At 37.7% G+C, this 18,719-nt stretch overlaps 1 protein-coding gene across 3 annotated transcripts; it reads right to left on the minus strand.

The window, feature by feature from the left end:
• Positions 1-188: 188 nt before the first annotated feature.
• Positions 189-18,007, minus strand: LOC117912350 (methyl-CpG-binding domain-containing protein 9-like). 3 transcript variants are annotated; one of them, XM_034826921.1, is made up of 12 exons: positions 17,283-17,331; positions 15,963-16,210; positions 13,469-13,568; positions 12,025-13,155; positions 11,229-11,915; positions 10,102-10,407; positions 8,492-8,824; positions 6,069-6,164; positions 4,977-5,411; positions 1,931-4,336; positions 763-1,162; positions 189-682 (listed from the first exon to the last, which is right to left on the minus strand). In XM_034826921.1, exons 2-11 carry the CDS (start codon positions 16,019-16,021, stop codon positions 812-814), a joined length of 5,904 nt encoding a protein of 1,967 aa, XP_034682812.1. In that variant the 5' UTR covers positions 16,022-16,210; positions 17,283-17,331; the 3' UTR covers positions 189-682; positions 763-811. The 3 variants fall into 3 exon arrangements, with proteins under 3 accessions (XP_034682812.1, XP_034682805.1, XP_034682799.1); XM_034826914.1 differs by lacking the exon at positions 15,963-16,210 and having other exon boundaries at positions 17,283-18,007; XM_034826908.1 differs by lacking the exon at positions 15,963-16,210 and having other exon boundaries at positions 13,469-13,667; positions 17,283-18,007.
• Positions 18,008-18,719: the final 712 nt, after the last annotated feature.

Genomic DNA, 18,719 nt, shown 5'->3' on the forward strand with positions numbered 1-18,719 from the left:
GACTGACTTCTAATTCAGCGAAAATGCCAAAACAAAATAGTTTGGTTCTTTGTAGTGCTTCTCTTATATATATATATATATGTGTGTGTGTGTCTGCGCACGACGCGCGCTCTTTAATAATTCCAGATATTGTATTGTCGTATTCGACCCACCACCCATCGAACCAAAACCATGACCAAGGCTGGGAATTACTGATAACTTACTTGATCCTAAAAATCTGTATTTACCCGCCTGTACAAATGGCTGGTACAAAGGTTCCATCTATATTTAATGAATCCCAGCAAGGAAAATCTTTAACCTAAAAAAACCGCAAAGAGAGAAAGAGGGAGGGAGAGCGGACAAACAATGAAAAAAAGACATAAAAGAATGATAGGATTAAACTACACTTTTTTTTTTCTTTTTACAATGGTATGTACACGAATGAGGACTTCAGTCTTCAGAAGATGACTCCAGTCTTCAGAAGACCTGACTCTGATTCTCTCTAGTTCTGATGATAACTGTACCAAAATTTTCTCCAAAATTGCCAGCAAATACATTCCTTTGCCTCCATAAAACTACGCCAATGGACTCTGCTTTGCTATCCAACAACCCATGTTAGTGTGTGTCAGCCTTGCTTCTTATGTACACAGAGAGGCTGCATGGCAGCAATTTATCTGATGCCATCGAACTTTGTTCTTTTAACCTATTGACCAGAAGACATTACAATGATATTAGAATGTAGCTTTCACATTTAAAAAAATGAGTCTCTTACTATCTTCATACTTGATGTGCCAGTGAGATAAATAAGTCATCCTGTCTGAGCTCAACTGCCTCAGTCTTTCCTTTTCTTGCTTGATTTGCTTCTAGGTTTGGGCCTGTCAGTTGAATCTGAATTGGATGTTTTTTGAATTGTCCTGCTGTTGGATTTTGGATTACTGGTGGGATTTGGATAGATGGGCAACTTTTTGTCTGACTCACTGCCCAGCTTTTCAATTTCTGTGGAACTACATCCAGGCAAGGGCCCATCATAAACAATGGCAGCATCAAGGGTGTATATGCGGAGAGCAAGGGACGAAATATTAGATATCTTGGCTGCAGCTGAGAGTGATGACCAATACCACCACCCATTCCTCAAGTACTCGGTCTTAATCATGTTCTCTAGTATAATTGTTGACTGAACCATCTGAAAGAACAAGAACAGCTTAATTCATCTATATCCACTCATAAACCCTAGGGGAATCATCATTTTCAATGCAAACATCTTTTCTATCACAAAAAAAAAAAAAAAAAAGAAAGAAAGAAAAGAGAAAAAAACAGGTAATATGCTTTTTTGCAGTCTGACAGGAACAAAAATGTTAGAAGTACCCTTTAAGTTAACATACAGACATGACAAGGGGGGTGTTGGTAAATGTGATGACATACTTCTATTAAACACTCATTTTTCCACAAAAGTTTTTAACTTAAACCTCTATAAACACTGGTTATCATCATGTAATCTAGTATGATAAAGGTGCATGAACAGGATCATAGAATCATGCTCTAGTATAACCCATGTTGGCTAAGAAACCAAATCCAGTTTACAAATTGTTCTAGAAGATAAAAGATAACAGCCAAAAAATAAATAACAAAAAAACAAAAAGATAGAGAAATCACTACAACATGCAAAACATCCAATCTAGTTTGTATGAGCAAATCAATCATAACACAGGGCATGTCTAATAATGGAAATGGATTCTTAGCATGACCATTGGTATAAACAAAAGGGGAGTTGGAGAGCTCCACTAAATGATGCATGGCAGTTGCCGGTCAGGAAGCTTGGGAAAAGGTTCTTCAATGAAGTCAAATTTTTTTGTGGACCATTAGTCAGTTCTAACTGAACCTAACTCCTGAAAATTTTTGAACCAATATTGACAAATAAACAATTAAAACTTGAAGGAGATATAAAACTAACCTGAAATATTGACACGGCAGATTTAACAAATGCACGCCATGCACATCTTCTTTCCAAACTAGCATTTGAAGGCTTTACTGCTTCTTCAGGTAGTGCAGCATCCATATCAAGCAGATCAATCTTAAGCTTCCTCAGAAATTGAGAAGCCCAGCCCTCTAGTGGTTTCAATGAAGATTCATTAATGATGCAGCAATTACCCAAACCCCCTTCTGAAGTTTGATTTGTACTAGAGGACTGATCTCTTCCATTTATACAATTCAATCTCAATTTTTCAGTTTCTAAAAATGCTTCACCAATGCCATCCATAGAGCATCTTCTGGTAGAATCATTGGAAGAATGATAATACTTTATACTGGCTGCCATATTCCTTTCTGGACCTTGTTGGAGTTGATTTTCCATAATCAAGGACTTCTTATGTGGATTAACCTCATTTTCCCTGGCCAGCAACATTAGCGTGGGGTCATTAAGATAGTAAGGAGATGTGTTTGGTAGAAATGATGGGATCCCATTTGAACCAATAAGCCCTATCTCTCGCACCAATTCCTTATTAGAGCTTTTAACAATGAACTTCGTACTGATCTCCTCAATATCAAATGGGCATATCAACTCCTTGTCAAAATTAATCAACCCAGAGACAGTCTCATGCTTTTCACTTTTTGATGCTCCAATCATTCCTAGATCATCAGAGTGCTCCTGCAGGGCATCAGTGTTCATCATCATCTTACCCTTCCCAGATTCATCATTCACCATGCTGTTTTCAGAGGCAGAAGCACCTGAACTACAGATTCTATCATCATGACCCTTCAGTTCCTCACTGGTGGAAAATGATTGATGACAAGTGAGGCAATGTTTTCTGGAAGGCCATATAGGCTCAAGGCATTCACACCTATGCATTCTTTGTTCACACCTTACCAATGAGTTCGGGCATCTCTTCTTTGGGATGTCAGTGGCTTCTAGCTCCATGCAAGGGCGGCCATACTTCTTCTCCAGGATAGTCCCAGCCCTGGTCTTAAGATAATCAAGAGTTCTTTCGCTATTTTTGGTCTTTGAGGAAGTTGGTTGCTCATCCTTAACATAACTTTTAGCTTTGTTGGAGTCCTTATATTTGGTTCTCTGCCACTGCAAAATAGATTCCAACAGCTCTCTCTCTCTTGGCTCATTATCTCTCAGCCATTGAATGAGTTCTTCAATTTCATCATTGGATTGACAAGAAACCCATGGAAAAGACATGGGGATGCTGTACTTCTGGTCATGCATGTGCCGGTTGGAAATATTAAATTCCCTTGAGCTAAATTTTTTTTCTCTGCCACATGGAAAAGAGCCCCTTAGAGTGGAATTGTTAGCTAGTGTGTCTTCATGCTCTTTTGCTTCACCTCCCCTCAGCCTTGCCATCATACTCCCATCAATAACTACCCATGGAGATGTACCTGCCCTGGAAAAAACCCAGTACAGGCGCCCAGCAGAATCTTTTCCCAAAAACTCCTTCCGCATGGACACCTTCAGAAGTTGTGATTCTAAGCTTGCAATTGAATCCTGCAAAAAAGAAATCTCACTCTTCAGGGAATCTGCCTCCTGGTTGTAGGCTTGTGATTCAATTGCAACAGGTTGACCAATGCCATTATGGTCTAGTAACATATTTTCTGAGTTCACATGCATAGCATGTACATGCTCAGGAATATTGGTTCTAATGGCATCAAACAAAATACCACGTTGCAAAATTTCACTAGGCAGCACAGAACCATTATCATCATCCTTTTCTGACTCCAGTTTGCTGTTAAAGTTACTCCTGGAATCATTTCCTTCACCCGAGTTAATTTTCTGGCTCTGGGGAGTAAACAGAGGTAGCTTGTTTAAACTGCTGAAGTCATCTTTTCTAAAGAAAGGAGTACTAGAAAAAAGATTCTCATGTGGTACACTGTTATCCTTGGCCAAGTGCTGATATTTCATTTGATCATCAGTATCAGGAGTCTTCATACTCAGATCTCTACTAGTAGCATGGTGTTTCTCCAAAAAGCCTTTTGCATTGAACCAGTATGGTGGTTTATTGAAATCATTTTGCTCATTCTCCTGCTGACCATCCTCTAATGATACCAGATTACTGGGGAAGGATGCAAAATAGTTGCTTTTATTAAGAGGCTGCACCATCAATTTACTATAGTTTTTAAGCATCATAGCCACTGCTTCTGTTCCAGCTTCGCCACCAACCCCATCAAGCCCAACTGAGTTGGCTTTTTCCACTTTCACAGCTAGGATTTCTTCCCTCAATTTCAGGTTTCTCCGCTCTAAAGAGAGTGTACGTAATTTCTGCTGCAAATCAGCTGATAAAGAGGCACATTGCTCTAGGTGTTCACGAATGATAGCAGAGTTCAGCACTTCATCACAGAAAAACTTTAGGAGGAATACTCTCTGCATCAAATATAAAAGCAGACTTAGTTAAGAATGGAAAGCATAAAAATCACAAACTTGGAGAAATCCAAGACATGCTCCTCAGTGGTATTTATTACATGGCAAGCATGGGTGAACTAATAATAGAGAATGGGTTAAGGAGAGCTAGTGGCACAGCCTGAGGATGTACACTATCCTAATAAATGAGGGCTCTAGAAAATATTCAGATCTACAAAAGAGATAGGATTGAGACATTTCTGCATGATAGAGAACAGAAAATTTTGATGGAAACAGAAGAAATGGGAGCAGTGTCATTAGGCTAGCCATGGAGGTGGTCATCAGGGGAATCCCTGCACAGGAAGAAGGGCAGGCCACTTATTTGCAACAGAAGGGTGGGAAATGGAGCAGCTCGCTGTTTAGATAGGTATGCACTGAGGTTGAAGGAATACTTATTTTAGTTAAAAGGTTGGTGATGACTAGTTGTTCCTTCATAGGCCTTATCTTTTAATTGATTCAAGCTCTAGAACTCGAGCTCTTATTTAGATGAAAGCAAGGGAGGTATCAAATCAACATAAAATTTCATAGATGCAACCAGATCACTCAGAATTCAAGTTGGCATGTGGCAGTGAGAAGTGACAAATGAAGGGGCACATGGACAAACCTCCTCTATGCTCAACTCGCAATACTCTTTTATTTCCATTATAGTTGCCAAATGGGTCAGAGTTTCCAGATATGTGCGAGTAAACTCTCCCTGATATCTCTTTCTTCGGCATCGGCTAAAGACCTCAGCACTTCGTGATGTGCCCTGACTGAGACGCTGAGCAGCAACACAAGAAGGACAATACCAGTTTCCTTCAGGAATTCTAGCAAGAGGGGGGTTTAAGCAATATGTATGGTACTCAGAATCACAAGCATCACACAATAAAACATTGTCATCATCTTTATCTACACCACACACTTTGCAGAGGCCCTCATCCCAGGGAGCTTTGGGAATCTCATCTGCACATGCAATGGTATCTTCAAGCTCTTTCTTGGCCTCAGCATTTAAAAATTCAACATTTGCATAACTCATAAATTTCTGGACGAGGGTGAGAACCTGCATCAGAAAATAATATTGTTCCTCAAACTACAAAGAAAACATGTTAAAGTATATGATATTAAAGGACATTTGATGACTAGACAAATGCCTAGCTATGTTTTCAACCGTATAGCATGGCCCTAATTTTGAGCTGTCAGTAATTCAAGACCCTAAAAATATCCTTTAAAACATATTAAAGCAAATCGTGCACCCTTATGCCTTCAATTTGCTATGTACCTGGAAAAGAGAAGGACAAGAAAACGACTCAAGGTGCAAGGTGCCAATCAACCCAAGTAAGCACACAGTTGAGGCCCACATACTGTTGGACAGAGTTAGTCAAGGAGTCCAACATGTCAGACACAGACCTAATTAAGGATCTAGCAGATTAAGAGAGATACAATCATCAAGGTTAGGTTTTTTCCTTTTTCAGCCCCCTTTTTTTTCTGGAAAATCAAGCAGACACAGGTATTGGAGATGATTCAATGCAAACAACTTTTAAAAGGTAAGACCAATTTTCATTGTTCTGAACATGAGACCCATGATTATCATGCTTGGAAAATTGGAAGTCAGTTAAGATGTGATTGCTCGGTGGATCATTCTATCACAACAGTTATAAAAATGAAAGAGTTGGAGAGGTAACTAAAGAAGGAAAGGGAAATGGTAGGGCCAACTAACCTCTTTTGAATACAATGATTCAAAATCTTTAGATAATGCTTCAGCCAAACTGATGTCATCAGAATCCCTATAAGCAATGCATATATTGTGCCAAACCTGCCAAAAGAATAAGAATTGGTGATCTTGACATTTCTGTTCATTCTCTACATAAACCATCATCACAAACTGTCCATTAAGCTATTAAAGTGTAGCTACAGGTCATAACAGAGAGAAATTAATACAAGGGAAAGAGCATTTGGTGGTTTATTTATTTACTTATTATTTTTTGCAGAGGGATGGATTGAGAAAAGGGAACAGCATAAGAAAATAAACAAATCTAAAATTGGTGAGAAGTAATAAAGAAAATTTCATCAGAAGTTCTCAAAATTGAGAGTGCCAAGTGAAATCTCCATTAACAATAATTACACAAAAGGAATCACATTGAACACCATCTATCTATCTATCTTTGGTGAGAAGTAACAAAGAAAATTTCATAAGAAGTTCTCAAAATTGAGAGCTCCAAGTGAAATTTCCATTAACAAATGGAAAGGAAAATGTAATTACACAAAAGGAATCACATTGAACACTACATAGATATAAATTGGTACTATACTGGGAAGAAAGGATCAGAAAACTAGTTAAGCTACATGCTACAAACACAAAACTAGATAGATAGATAAAGAAAGGATCAGAAAACTTGTTAAGCTACATGCTACAAATACAAAACTAGATAGATGGATAGATGGATCATGCTTTGATATCCTTTGAAGCTCAATCTAAGAGCACCATTTTGTCTACACATGTATTTATTTAGATTCCATTTGGAACATAGAAAGCATGAGGAAAAGGACAGGATAATGAAAAAGGTAAGGAAAGGAAAAGGAAGAAAAACAAAAATTAAGTACGATCTCAATGGATTTGTCTTGGATTATTTCCCAATTTTATTTCACTTGCATATGGAGAATAGAGAATACGAAAATATATAAACACTTAAATAATTTTCATTATATTTTATTTTCCTTTTTTTCCATGGAACTCCAAATAAAGTACACATTTGTACCTATTTTTTCCCATTCCCTGGTACTTACACAAAGGTTCACAGGTACTGCTGTAACAGGATTCAAGTGGAAAAGCAATGAATTAACTTTCAATAGTCGAGTCAAGGAAAACATTTACCAAGTCAAGATGTGAATGACTATGTAGTTTTGTTGAGAACCATTAAGAGATAATTGATTGGCAGGATTAGATTTTTCAGAGGAGTATTTGATTCAACAAGGAGGGGCCCTTATCTGGTAGGATGGTAACTTTGTAAGGCTGACAAGAATGTAACATGGGCGTGTCTTGTCAGAAAATGCCTAACAGTAGCACTGTTTTACATAACACTCAGAACTAGGACCTACAAGGTGATGGCCTCATTTTGAATTCATGAAGATCAAAAAACAAATGAATGTATTAGTACAAATGAGAGATGTAATTCAAGCTCAAGGGGTCAAAAGGATAAGAGAATTGTACAAAAAATGACTTCAAGTAGTTGGAATAACACTTTGTTGAGTTGAAAAGATGGAGCTGAACAGAGTTACACAGTAGTAAAGAAAAGAAGGGATTTTCAACCTGCAGGGCCCCAATAGGAGGATCGTAAGTCCATTAAGATTCACCTGCCATGGGATTCAAGCCTCATAAAAACTTAGACTTAATAATTTTTCTTGAGCATGAATATGCATGTGAACTCTTAATATTTTTCTTGTTATATAGGAGTAGTATTAATTTCTCTATCTTCTTAAGGCTATCATTCTATGAGTGGAATTAACACAATTAGTTTGAAAAAAATGATTTAAAAAAAAAAGTATTTTTAGCATTAAAAAAATAAAATAAAATTGAAACCTGACAGCATGTTTAGTTGGGGTGGGGTTATTGATGAAAGAAAGAGGTAATCTATATGCTAATCTATATGCAAGGAACTGAATTCAAATGTTCTAGAAATATCAGATGCTCAGATGCACACTATGCCAAAAAAAAACAACAATCTAAAACACCTCTAAAAATCAGAAGTGTCTAATTATATTCTGTCCAAAATTTTTTTAGCATTTTTTCACCATTATTGATGATAAGAAGTTGAACAAATTGATAGGGTAAAATAAATGTTAGAATCCAACCCTGATTTTCTTTAATTCCCATGCTCTGAATGTCTGGAAATTGTCTTCTCATGACAAATCCATGTTTCATTCAGATGCTTGAAAATCTACTCAAGCATGCAGTGTGCATTTAAGTCTATATCTGGATCAATTTACTGAACAGTTGACATAGTGAAAACAGTGCTTTGCAGGCATATACATGCACAGGTAAGAAGAGGTTAATGGACATGCCACAAATAGGACTGGTGAAACCTTTTAACCATAGAACACAAGTGAAGGCTGCCAGTTAAAGAAAACCATAACAAAGCATACCTCCTGGACATCCTCGAGGAAGGCTTCATTTGATCCACCATACGCTCCAACGGCCAATCTCAGATCAATGGTCCTGAAATCTAATGGACGGGATACCATTGCAGGAAATCCAAGAAGTCCCTTATCGTCGTTATCATTTGGATCCATAATTCTTCCCAGCAAATTACAGAAAACTTTTTCTTTATCTGTAGAAGCAACACGACGTAGAACAGTTCTGCATTGTTTCATTATGAGATCAGAAGCAGAACGAACACGCTTCCCTTTCCTTTTCTTGTCAGGTCTCCTTTGAACATTTCCACTGTGGACATCTGCCAGCAATGCGATAACAGCTTTCTGTACTCAATCAACAGGAACCAGTCTTGAGTCCAGCTGTTGGCTTACTATAAGGAAATTGTTTACTTAGAGAAACTAGGGAGATAAATTTAACAACCACAAGAATACTAATAAAGAGCACCCATTTGGTATGTCTTGAAGAATTTATTCTTTCCTAGAGAGAACCTATTTAATTTATTCTAATAAAGAATTACTCTAAGATACACAAATAATTACCTTTCGGTATCTAAAAACTAAGATGTACTTGCAGTTTGGAGATATGTATAAACAATGAACTATCTGTTAATGTAATAAAGGTATCAACATTGTTATCTTATTGCCAAAAGAGTATAAATGCTATTTAGATCATTTTTTTATCATTATTTTATATCTTGACTTATCTATGCTATACAGAAAAATGAATGCTAAGATTCTCTCTGCTCCATCCTTTACAGGTATATTGAAACAACTACCAATAAAAGTCTAAGCCAAATTGATTACCTTTAAAATTCTTACTCAAATCAATTATCTTAAAGCACATTGTTAACACTCCATCTCTCTTCAAACTGCCAAAGTTTTCTAAATTGCCCTTTTTTCCCCTTCAATTCAAATTCAAAGGTGTTTTATAGTCAGGAGGCTCAAATTTCCAGAAAAGCATGAAATAAAGAAAGGGATACATATTTTCTATTCAAGAGAGACACCCTAAGTCAGATTATGAGGAATGAACCAACCTAACATATGTATTAACAAGTTAAGATTTCTATAAAAGTTGCATATGAAACTTAAACATTTGGTTGCATCATTCAAAACAAAAGTATTTGACTGAGTTGTTTTACTATGTTGCAAATACAGACTGCACAATAATCGATGTGTTGAATTTTCTTTCTTTAAGTCAAGGATAGAAAATAAGAGAAGGTTGCACTAGCGGCCACATGTACCAAATGTCATCCAAAGCATGGTTTGGGGTTGTGTCAAGGGAACCACCCAATGTCGGTGAAATTGGGGCTGTTCGGGAAGCTGAGAATCATGCTAATGTAGAACTTACTTAACTGAATATACCTGAGAAAATCTATTAAGTTAATTTAAAACAGTAGAAGGAAATGGAGAATTGTTCTACTTCAGAAACTACGACCAGCCCACTTTAAGCACATACTCCACTGGGCCACTGAAAAAAGTCCCATAAAGGAGATAAATATGCCTAAAAAAATTAAACATGCACTTGCCCCCTGAATCTATTAAGTGAATTATGGAATTATTTCTTGTTTTAAAATACTAAAATTATCAACTAAAATAAGCACCTTGGTAGGCCCTGATGCGTTGCCCTTGTAAACTTCTTTGCTGATTGAGTGCTTCAATATCTTCTTTGCCCATTCTGGTGGATCATTGTCTAAAGCATCATAGACACACTTCCTAATTCTGGCTCCCACATTTGTGGGCAGCTTTCTCACAGGTTCTAACACTTGAGCCCACTTTGGAATTTCACCATCATTTAACTCAGCAGTTTTGTAAGCACCAACTGCATCAGATTTGATGCAATCTATTCTCAGAATGTCATTTTTACTCTTCACTGAACCAAAGATTTTGATTGTAGCCTCTGCAAGCAGCTGAGAATCACAAAAATTAGTACACCTTCATTCACTTAACCATAGTACACTAGATTTGAGAATCATGAAACCACCAACATATAAAACAGGTTTTACAAGTGCAATCCTGTAGAAGGAAACGGTGAAAATTTAACTGGTACATCACAAATAGAATTTGAGGGCAACTCAGTTCATACTAAAGAAAAATACAAGAACATAGCAGGAGACGGGCAATACTGCTTTAGTTTACATGAAATGAGGAAATATAAAAGAAAACAGCACCAAAAATTATGAAACAAGTGAATAGAAAGCAAAAACAACAGTCTTTTCTGCACATGTAATACAGAGACCAAGGTAAGAGAGAAGAGATGAAATGAAATATAACAAGCAGAAGCTTTTTGATAGTGGAGTAGGATGTAGCACTTCAGTATTGTATTTTGTATAGTGTTGGTAGGTCTGCATTGTTTGATGCTCTCAGTAACTTTCCCATAATCTCTATAATCTATAAACCAAGAAAACCCAACAATTAACTCACGAAACTAACATGTCACACTTGGAATGTCCCTCTCATATTCCCAATGCTAAATTAAGAACCAAAAAACAACAATTAACTTAGATTAGATTAACAGACTAATCATTAATATTCCATGCCTAACCCATTAATCATAAGATATTAGAAAAGCTAATGGAAATAACAGGCAGACCAAAATGATTGGGCGCAAATGATAAGTGTAACATCACTCCTTCAAACATTAAGAAGAATTTTTACCTTTTGAACCTTAACAAGATAAGAAATTAGTCCACTATTATACAAAGATTAAAGGAATAAAAATCAAACTTACCAGTGCATCCGCTTCCATTCCAGCCACTCCTGTAAGTGAACCACAAAGTGTCCCGCCATCACCTTGTAGGCAACGAAACACTTTCCAACCCTCGCGGCTATTAATTTCTGCACAGTCAAATTTCCCCTCCAAGGATGAGATGGTTAAAATGTATCTCCGAGCTAATTCTGGCCAAGTAAGTTCATTAATTGGGAGCTTGTCAACCTTCATTTTCTTAACAGGAATTAAGTTATCTGCATCTTTCTTCCTTCCCCGTCTAGATTTAGACTCTCCAGCATCAAAATTAGGGTCAGCAAAAGCAGCAACCTTGGATAGCAATTCACCTACCAGAACTTTCAGCAGTGCGCTGTGAGCCTTAGTCAAAGCTACCCCAATAAATCTGCCATAGTTATGAGATGCCAATCTAGCTTGAGAAGCTTCTATCTTAGACTCTGTTTCCATTGTATTTAATGCTTGTGCATTCTTCCCAGAAACACCTGATGCAGAAGCACTGCATAGAGACAAGTTACATCCTTTTGTGCCATCACTTCTACACAAATCTCTACCACCCCGTGTTCCATTTTCTTTGTTTTCTAGTGAATTTAAACCATCAAAGCATGGGTCCAAAAGTTCCTCTTCAAGCTCTTCAAATGATATAGGTTCCTCCAGCCCCAAAACCTCGGAGAACCGCCATAATGACTCCCAGATCTGAACATATAGAACAACAATGGTCAGAATAAGAAACCTAGCAACAAGAATATTCTATTGCAACGCTTCAACTAAAGTATGATACTTAAAATTACTAACATTTCCATACCTGAAGAACATCACCAATCAAATCGGCAGGAAGTGTTAAGCTTAATGGCTTTCCAGGAGGACAGCAATCCCTTATGACAGGGCTTTCAACCACCTGTTTCCTAGGTCTTTTACATTTGAATAAATTACCTGCTTTTTCCCCACCTTGCACCTCACTCTTCCTTTTTGCAAGAAGAAACCCACTTCTAAATGTTTGTGGTGTTGAATTGTGAGTTCTTTTATTCAGAAATTCATATTCTGAACAGGCATGAACCCCAGGAAGATGTTCTATGATTTCTTGTACAAATTCAACATCCAGTCCAAATCTGTCTTGGTCTAACCATTTTATCAATGCGTCACAAGAAGTATCAAGCACGCTGTCATTCTGAATACAACACGGAATGTTAATAGGACCACAAAAATTGCAAAACTTGGCTAATGACCCAATAGATGCTGCTGCATCAGCATTCAAGGTTGCATATGGTGTCCATATTTGATCTAGATCATGCTTGCAACAAAACTGGAGAACACCTGTCTGCTTGTATGCTTCACAGCATGCATGCACCACAGTCTGAGATACCTTACTCCATGCTGAAGATGATGAGCTTGCTTCTACTAGAAACTCACCAATATTATCCTCCACCCTTAAATTACTCAGGACAAGTTTTCCAGAACTTTGTAGAAGGCGGCAATTGGATTCTGTTTGTGAACTACTCTTTGTTTGAACATCACAATCTTCATTCAAACCATTCTGAGAACATGATAAAACATCATAATCAAGATTTGGAGGGTCATTCTCTGAGAATATCATCTGAATACTGGAATCATCATCATCATCCATACCAAAAGAAGCTGAATTGTCACTTCCCACTTTGTTTTTAACATCATTTTGGGTAAAGTTTGGCATCGATAAAACTGTTGATGCATTAATAATGGGCTGCATGGAGCATGGAAATCTTCGAACCTTGAAAACTGGACCAGAATCACCGTCATCCAAGACATCACATACAAAAAAAGAGCCAGTAATCTTATCATGCCAGCTGGATTTATAACCTACAGGCCATATCAGGCTAGAATTATGATATGAAGGTCGTGAGTCAATCTTCCCCAGAGAGAGAATATAGAAATCTTCGAACTGAACTGGAAATTCATTCTGAAACGACAATCAAATGAGGCATCATATTCAGGAACACGCTGAAAGAATTAATCTCAATTATACAAATATAAGTTTAATAGTTCAAAATGGAAATAGAAGCAGATCACTTTTGAGTGAATGGACACTCTGAGAAAGAATGAGAAACATTGAATTTGATTGATACAACTTATAAAACTTGGAACAAATAGAAAAGCACAAAATTGGAACCATTCATTTTACAGATACACATTAAGAGAGGTGGGGAATGGGGGGAGAGACGGTGAGGAGAGAGAGAATGTGACATGATACGATCATGTATGTGTGAACTTACATTAGCATACTGGAAGTCGCACCCACCCATTTCCTCGGGTTCAGCCGCTGTAACCCTTAAATTGTTTCTGAATTTGTAGTGCTGAAAATCATCAACCTCCCTGCCAGACAAGATCTCCGCATTAAAACTGGTTCTAAAGTTTTCTTGACTGTGTTTAAAGTAACTGGATCTTGAAAGATTTGAGGATTCATTTCTACTTCTGCAAAAATGGAATCCTTTATGTCAGATTTTACAGAATGGCAGTCTGACACCAACCCAGAGTGACAGACAAAGTCAAAAATCAACTCAAACCTATTCCAATCAAGGCAACAGAAGACAGCAAAGGTAGGTATTGCCTCTGATTCGACAATAAATAAATTCCACATGCCAACCATCCTCTAGTACACCTTGCTTTTCAGAAATAAATTCTCTGAGAGCTTGCAAAAACATCTAATTTCTATTCTCAATTGGTATTTTTAGGGCAGTGTTATCACTAGGCCAAAGTCTTCCTCTAAGGAGAGAGCTTGGAACTGTTTCATTCAGATTTCTACCAAAGTTCAGTCTATGCTGCCTTATATCCTCAAAAGGTAGTTCAGGAATGTGGGCTACTACCAGATGCTTTATGAAGACCAAATCCATTACCTATATTTAACAAATTTGAACATCTCACTTGGGCATTAAATGAGTTGCCAATAGAAGTATTATGCACAGTGTGCATCCTACAAGCCACATAAGCATCAACTATTTTAGGAGGTATATCTTAAGCAATATTCATAACCATACATACATACAGACATACATACATATATATAGTTGTAACTCAAGCTCAAAGTGCAAATCCAACAATTAATCGATAGTAGCAATTTGTTTATGCATCTACATGTTCATATATCATGCCATAATCTATGCATAGAATGCTGTAAAACTTATATATATATATATATATATATATATATATATATATATATAGTTGTGGCTCAAAGTGCAAATCCAACAATTAAGATGAGCAATCAACTGCCAATTCAATGGGTATCACATCCTGAAATGATTATCAACAGTAGTAATTTGTTTATGCATCTACATGTTCATATATCATGCCATAATCTATACATAGTGCGCTGTAAAGTGTAAAACTACAAAGATATATCAATGAGACTGAGGATGACAGGAAAAAGTTCGCTTGAGGTTACCCTGTTTTTAAACAATAACTCAATAAATGAGAAATTTAGAGAGAGAAAAGGTCATCACAAGGTCACCAGTGACTGAGCGAAAAGCACATTATAATTCAAGACATCTACATTGATGGGCTATGAGAAATTAAAATATAAACAAGAAGATATATTAGCATCATCTACATGCACAAGAGAAAACAATGATGGATTTAGTGTTATGATTTGTGGCATTTGCAAGCATATATTTATGGCATTTTGCATTGAATTATTTACCTAGAGATCACTAAACATGGTGTGTGGAAGTGAAAAGTTGGTGTAAGATAATGGCTTAGGAGATTGATATGTGGCAACATTTTGTACAACCAATATATGTTTCTTGAATTATTTACCCAAAAGTCTCCCTAGGATGATTCGCCCAACCAACAAAAACACAACACATATTGGAGTGACAAAAAAGAGTATTAAATCATGACATTCATCCTAGCAAATAAAAAATGATGCGTGAATTAATTAAAAAAATCTATATTTAAGGAATTTAAATGACCGTTATAATTTCAACATCATCAAGTTAAATAGGAGAATTTAGAGGCAGTTTATTCTTCATTAAGCATGATTCCTCTGCTCCCTCTTCCAAACCTTCAACAACAACAACATCCACACCCCCAGGCCAACAGCCACCTCAGAACCACCACTCAAAAACCTTGTCCCAACACACACACACACACAAAACCCTTGATGCCACTGTGACTTAGATGGGGTAAATGCAAAGATAAAGGACTAAAATGACAATATTTTGGTGGTAATCTGCTTCTAGAAAATCTAATGACACTATGGGAAACATACTACTGAGGTTAATGAAACCAACTAGGCTTAATGAGTGTAATATCAAGCAACCAACAAACTCTGAATGCTTACAAGGGTATTTAAAATGAGTAAAGAAGAGATATATGCTTTTCAAGAACCTAGTAGGCTATTCTCATCTTCCTACAGCCAGGAGTGAGCTTTATGTTCCCACAGCTGGAACAAAAAGATACTCAGCACTACTGGCAAAGGAGAGAGGGAAATTAGCTCTGCTAATGTTGGAAAGGGGAATAACTAAATTGAGGATGCAAGAAAAAGCTAGGATGTGTGTGTGAGTGTGTGTGTGTGTGTGTGAGAGAGAGAGAGAGAGAGAGAGAGAGAGAGAGAGAGAGATCATGCAGCTATTGTTAAAACTTGATAGAGATTTCTCAGAAAGAGAAGATCTGTCCCCTAAATATGTAGTCTTCCCAGTGGAAGAAGTTGTCATTACAACATGGAACTTGTTATTTGACACGGATCAAGTAGCATTGTTCGGCACATACCATTTCATGGTTATCTGGCTAGAATGAAGCAACACCTGTTTGCCACAAACTATCCGCATTCGTACAAAAAATACAGGTAGACTTCTAGAATCAGGTGCAACGGTAGTTTGGAGCTGGGAAGTTAGCAATAACAGTGCTACGCATCCCACGTGTTCTCTGTACGATACTCAGCACATGATAGAAGCAGTGGTTGTATCCTACCAGGCACATTGTGGCATGGCATCCAACACGTACTGGGGGAACATTCCCTGTACACAACTTTAGTGAGAAAGGATGAGAGAGAGAACACCCAGTATCTTACAAGGCACGTTGTTATGACATCCAGCAAGTGCTTTTGGTTTTGGGGGGAGGCATCATCCTCTATCCAGTCTGTCATAATTGGAAGGCATGATTGTGATAACTAACCCTATGGCTAAAACATCCAGAAAATAAGGAACTTCAACTTCTGTCCCAATAATTCAGGAAATCTTAGTCAACGTCCACATAAGGACGGTGTCCCACATTTGTAGGTGCATAATGTTGTTACTTGTTACATCAACTCTATCCAACTGGTAAATAAAAGCAATGTCATTATAGCTGATCCATTCACTCACAATGACTGTTTTATTTGTGCAGTTGCATGACACTTGGAAAATGGCAATGTTGTATACTGCAAGCGATGTTTAAACCCCAAGACACTTCTCATCACACCAAAAATGGAAAGAAAAAAAAAAATCCTCTATGGCACATGGACATGTGAGTGGATTTATGCGACAAACACCGTTAGTAGTTCGTTATTCCTTGAGCACTTGGATGTTATCCGAAAAGGCATCATACCATTACATGCATAAAATAACAACTCTTAAAATCAAGATTTTGTAAATGAAAAGGAGAACTTCAAAAGTACTACAAAATCCACTCAAGGAGAAACACAAATGAAAAGACAATATCAAGAAATGGAACAAAAGGGCCATAGCTTCCTTCCTACCTAAAGGAATCAGCATAAGGGTTCAGTGCATGAATGACGCAAAATATTAACAAATGAAATATCTTCAAGAACCAGCTAAGTACTTGCAGCGGCAGAACTAATTGCCATTAGGAAATACCTCCCAAACAATGTCCAATGGAACACTATATGACACGAGGACAAAAGCCCTAGACATCACTGACAGTAAAATCGAAAAAGAATTGGCCATACTTATTCTGAGAAACAAATCCATGCAACCGAATGTGTTCTACAACAAATAAAGCAACCGATAACGAAAATTTCAAACTTGAGCAGAATAAACCTCATATAAACTGAAATTCACGAAACCAAGAGAAAGACCAATCGAATTTCACCTAGAATTCTGCAATTCCTCGCTCCCATCGCCCTCCTCATCACTCGGCGGCATCGCATTGATATCGAAGAGGCGATTCCGCTCCGGTACTCTCCCACTACTTCCACCATTTCCATTTCCATTTCCCGTACATCTTGTACACATCCATTTCCCAGCCCTAACAGCTTCTAGTTGTCTCGTATCCAAACATTGCGCGCCGCAGCCGCCACAGCCGCCGCAGACAACCGCGGGAGTTTCGACTTTGGCTCTTCCGCCGCATGCAGGAGCGGAAACTTCAGCGGAAGTGGAGGGAGCGGCGGTTTCGGGAATCGTATGGTGACGAGGGGAAGGTAAAGGAATTTCGTTAAGATCGAAGCTGTAGTGGGTTCGCCGGGAGGGTTGAGAGGTGGAGGTGGAGGCGGAGGCGGAGGCGGAGTCTGAGTCCATGGGCGGTGGAAGTGAAGATCAGCAGGCAGAGAAGTGGTGGTCGGGGTTGGGAGGTGTGAGGAGCATTTCACTTTTGCGAAACGCTCGTTTTTCTCCTTTTTTGGAAGGGTCGAAGCGAGGAAGAAGAAGATGGGAAGGGGTGTTTTTCGGGGGGTGGTGAGAGGAAATGACCAAAGAGGACACAACGAGACTGGAATCTATCTACGTGACGTGAAGAATCGAAGTGGGTTTTGCAGTTTCGTTTCGGGTGTCGAATTACGTTAATGCCCTCCAGTCCTAAAGTTGTCTGCCCAACCGACAGCTAAGCCACTCCCATGCAATCACACTGCCACGCACGCTCCCTTCTTCAACTACTTTGCTTCAGATCTTCTTGCCTTCGGGCTTCTCCCCTCCCCCTCCCCCTCCCCCCTGACGGTGCTGGAGGACTGACGTGGACTTTCTAGAGTTTTGTCCACGCTGGACTCATGCAACGCTTCTCTTCATACCATTAAAAATTTAAAATTTAGGTTAACTATTATAATTATTCTGCCGAAAATATAAATAAATCCTTTAAAATATGAATATTCTGCCCAAAATATAAATAAATGCGAGGAATGAAAGTCACGTGATGTTCACGTGCTTAAATCTCACGTCTAATCATACCTTTTAACTTTTCTGGCTTCTATCACTAACAAAAAAAAATATATTATTTTTTTATTTAGGAGTGAAAAAAAAAACCACCAAGTTAATCTTATGTTTGTACGTGACTTTATACCTATGAGATTATATTCATTAAATTTGTGTGATCAATTTCTGACTAAAACCAATAATAATAACATTTATTTATATTTTGAACATAGTATGAGATCCACATCGAACATTTCTTGATTAAAAATTTAGAAATATATTATCACAAAAAATCATGAAATTAATTGTCGAAGACTTTTTCTAATCATTATTTACATTTGTTGTTAGCTATAAGAAGCGTTTAAGCACATAAAAAAGGTTCTTTTGTGCTGACCTTCCTCCATGG

The sequence above is a fragment of the Vitis riparia genome, chromosome 1 (assembly GCF_004353265.1).
Source record: "Vitis riparia cultivar Riparia Gloire de Montpellier isolate 1030 chromosome 1, EGFV_Vit.rip_1.0, whole genome shotgun sequence".
Lineage (NCBI taxonomy): Eukaryota > Viridiplantae > Streptophyta > Magnoliopsida > Vitales > Vitaceae > Vitis > Vitis riparia.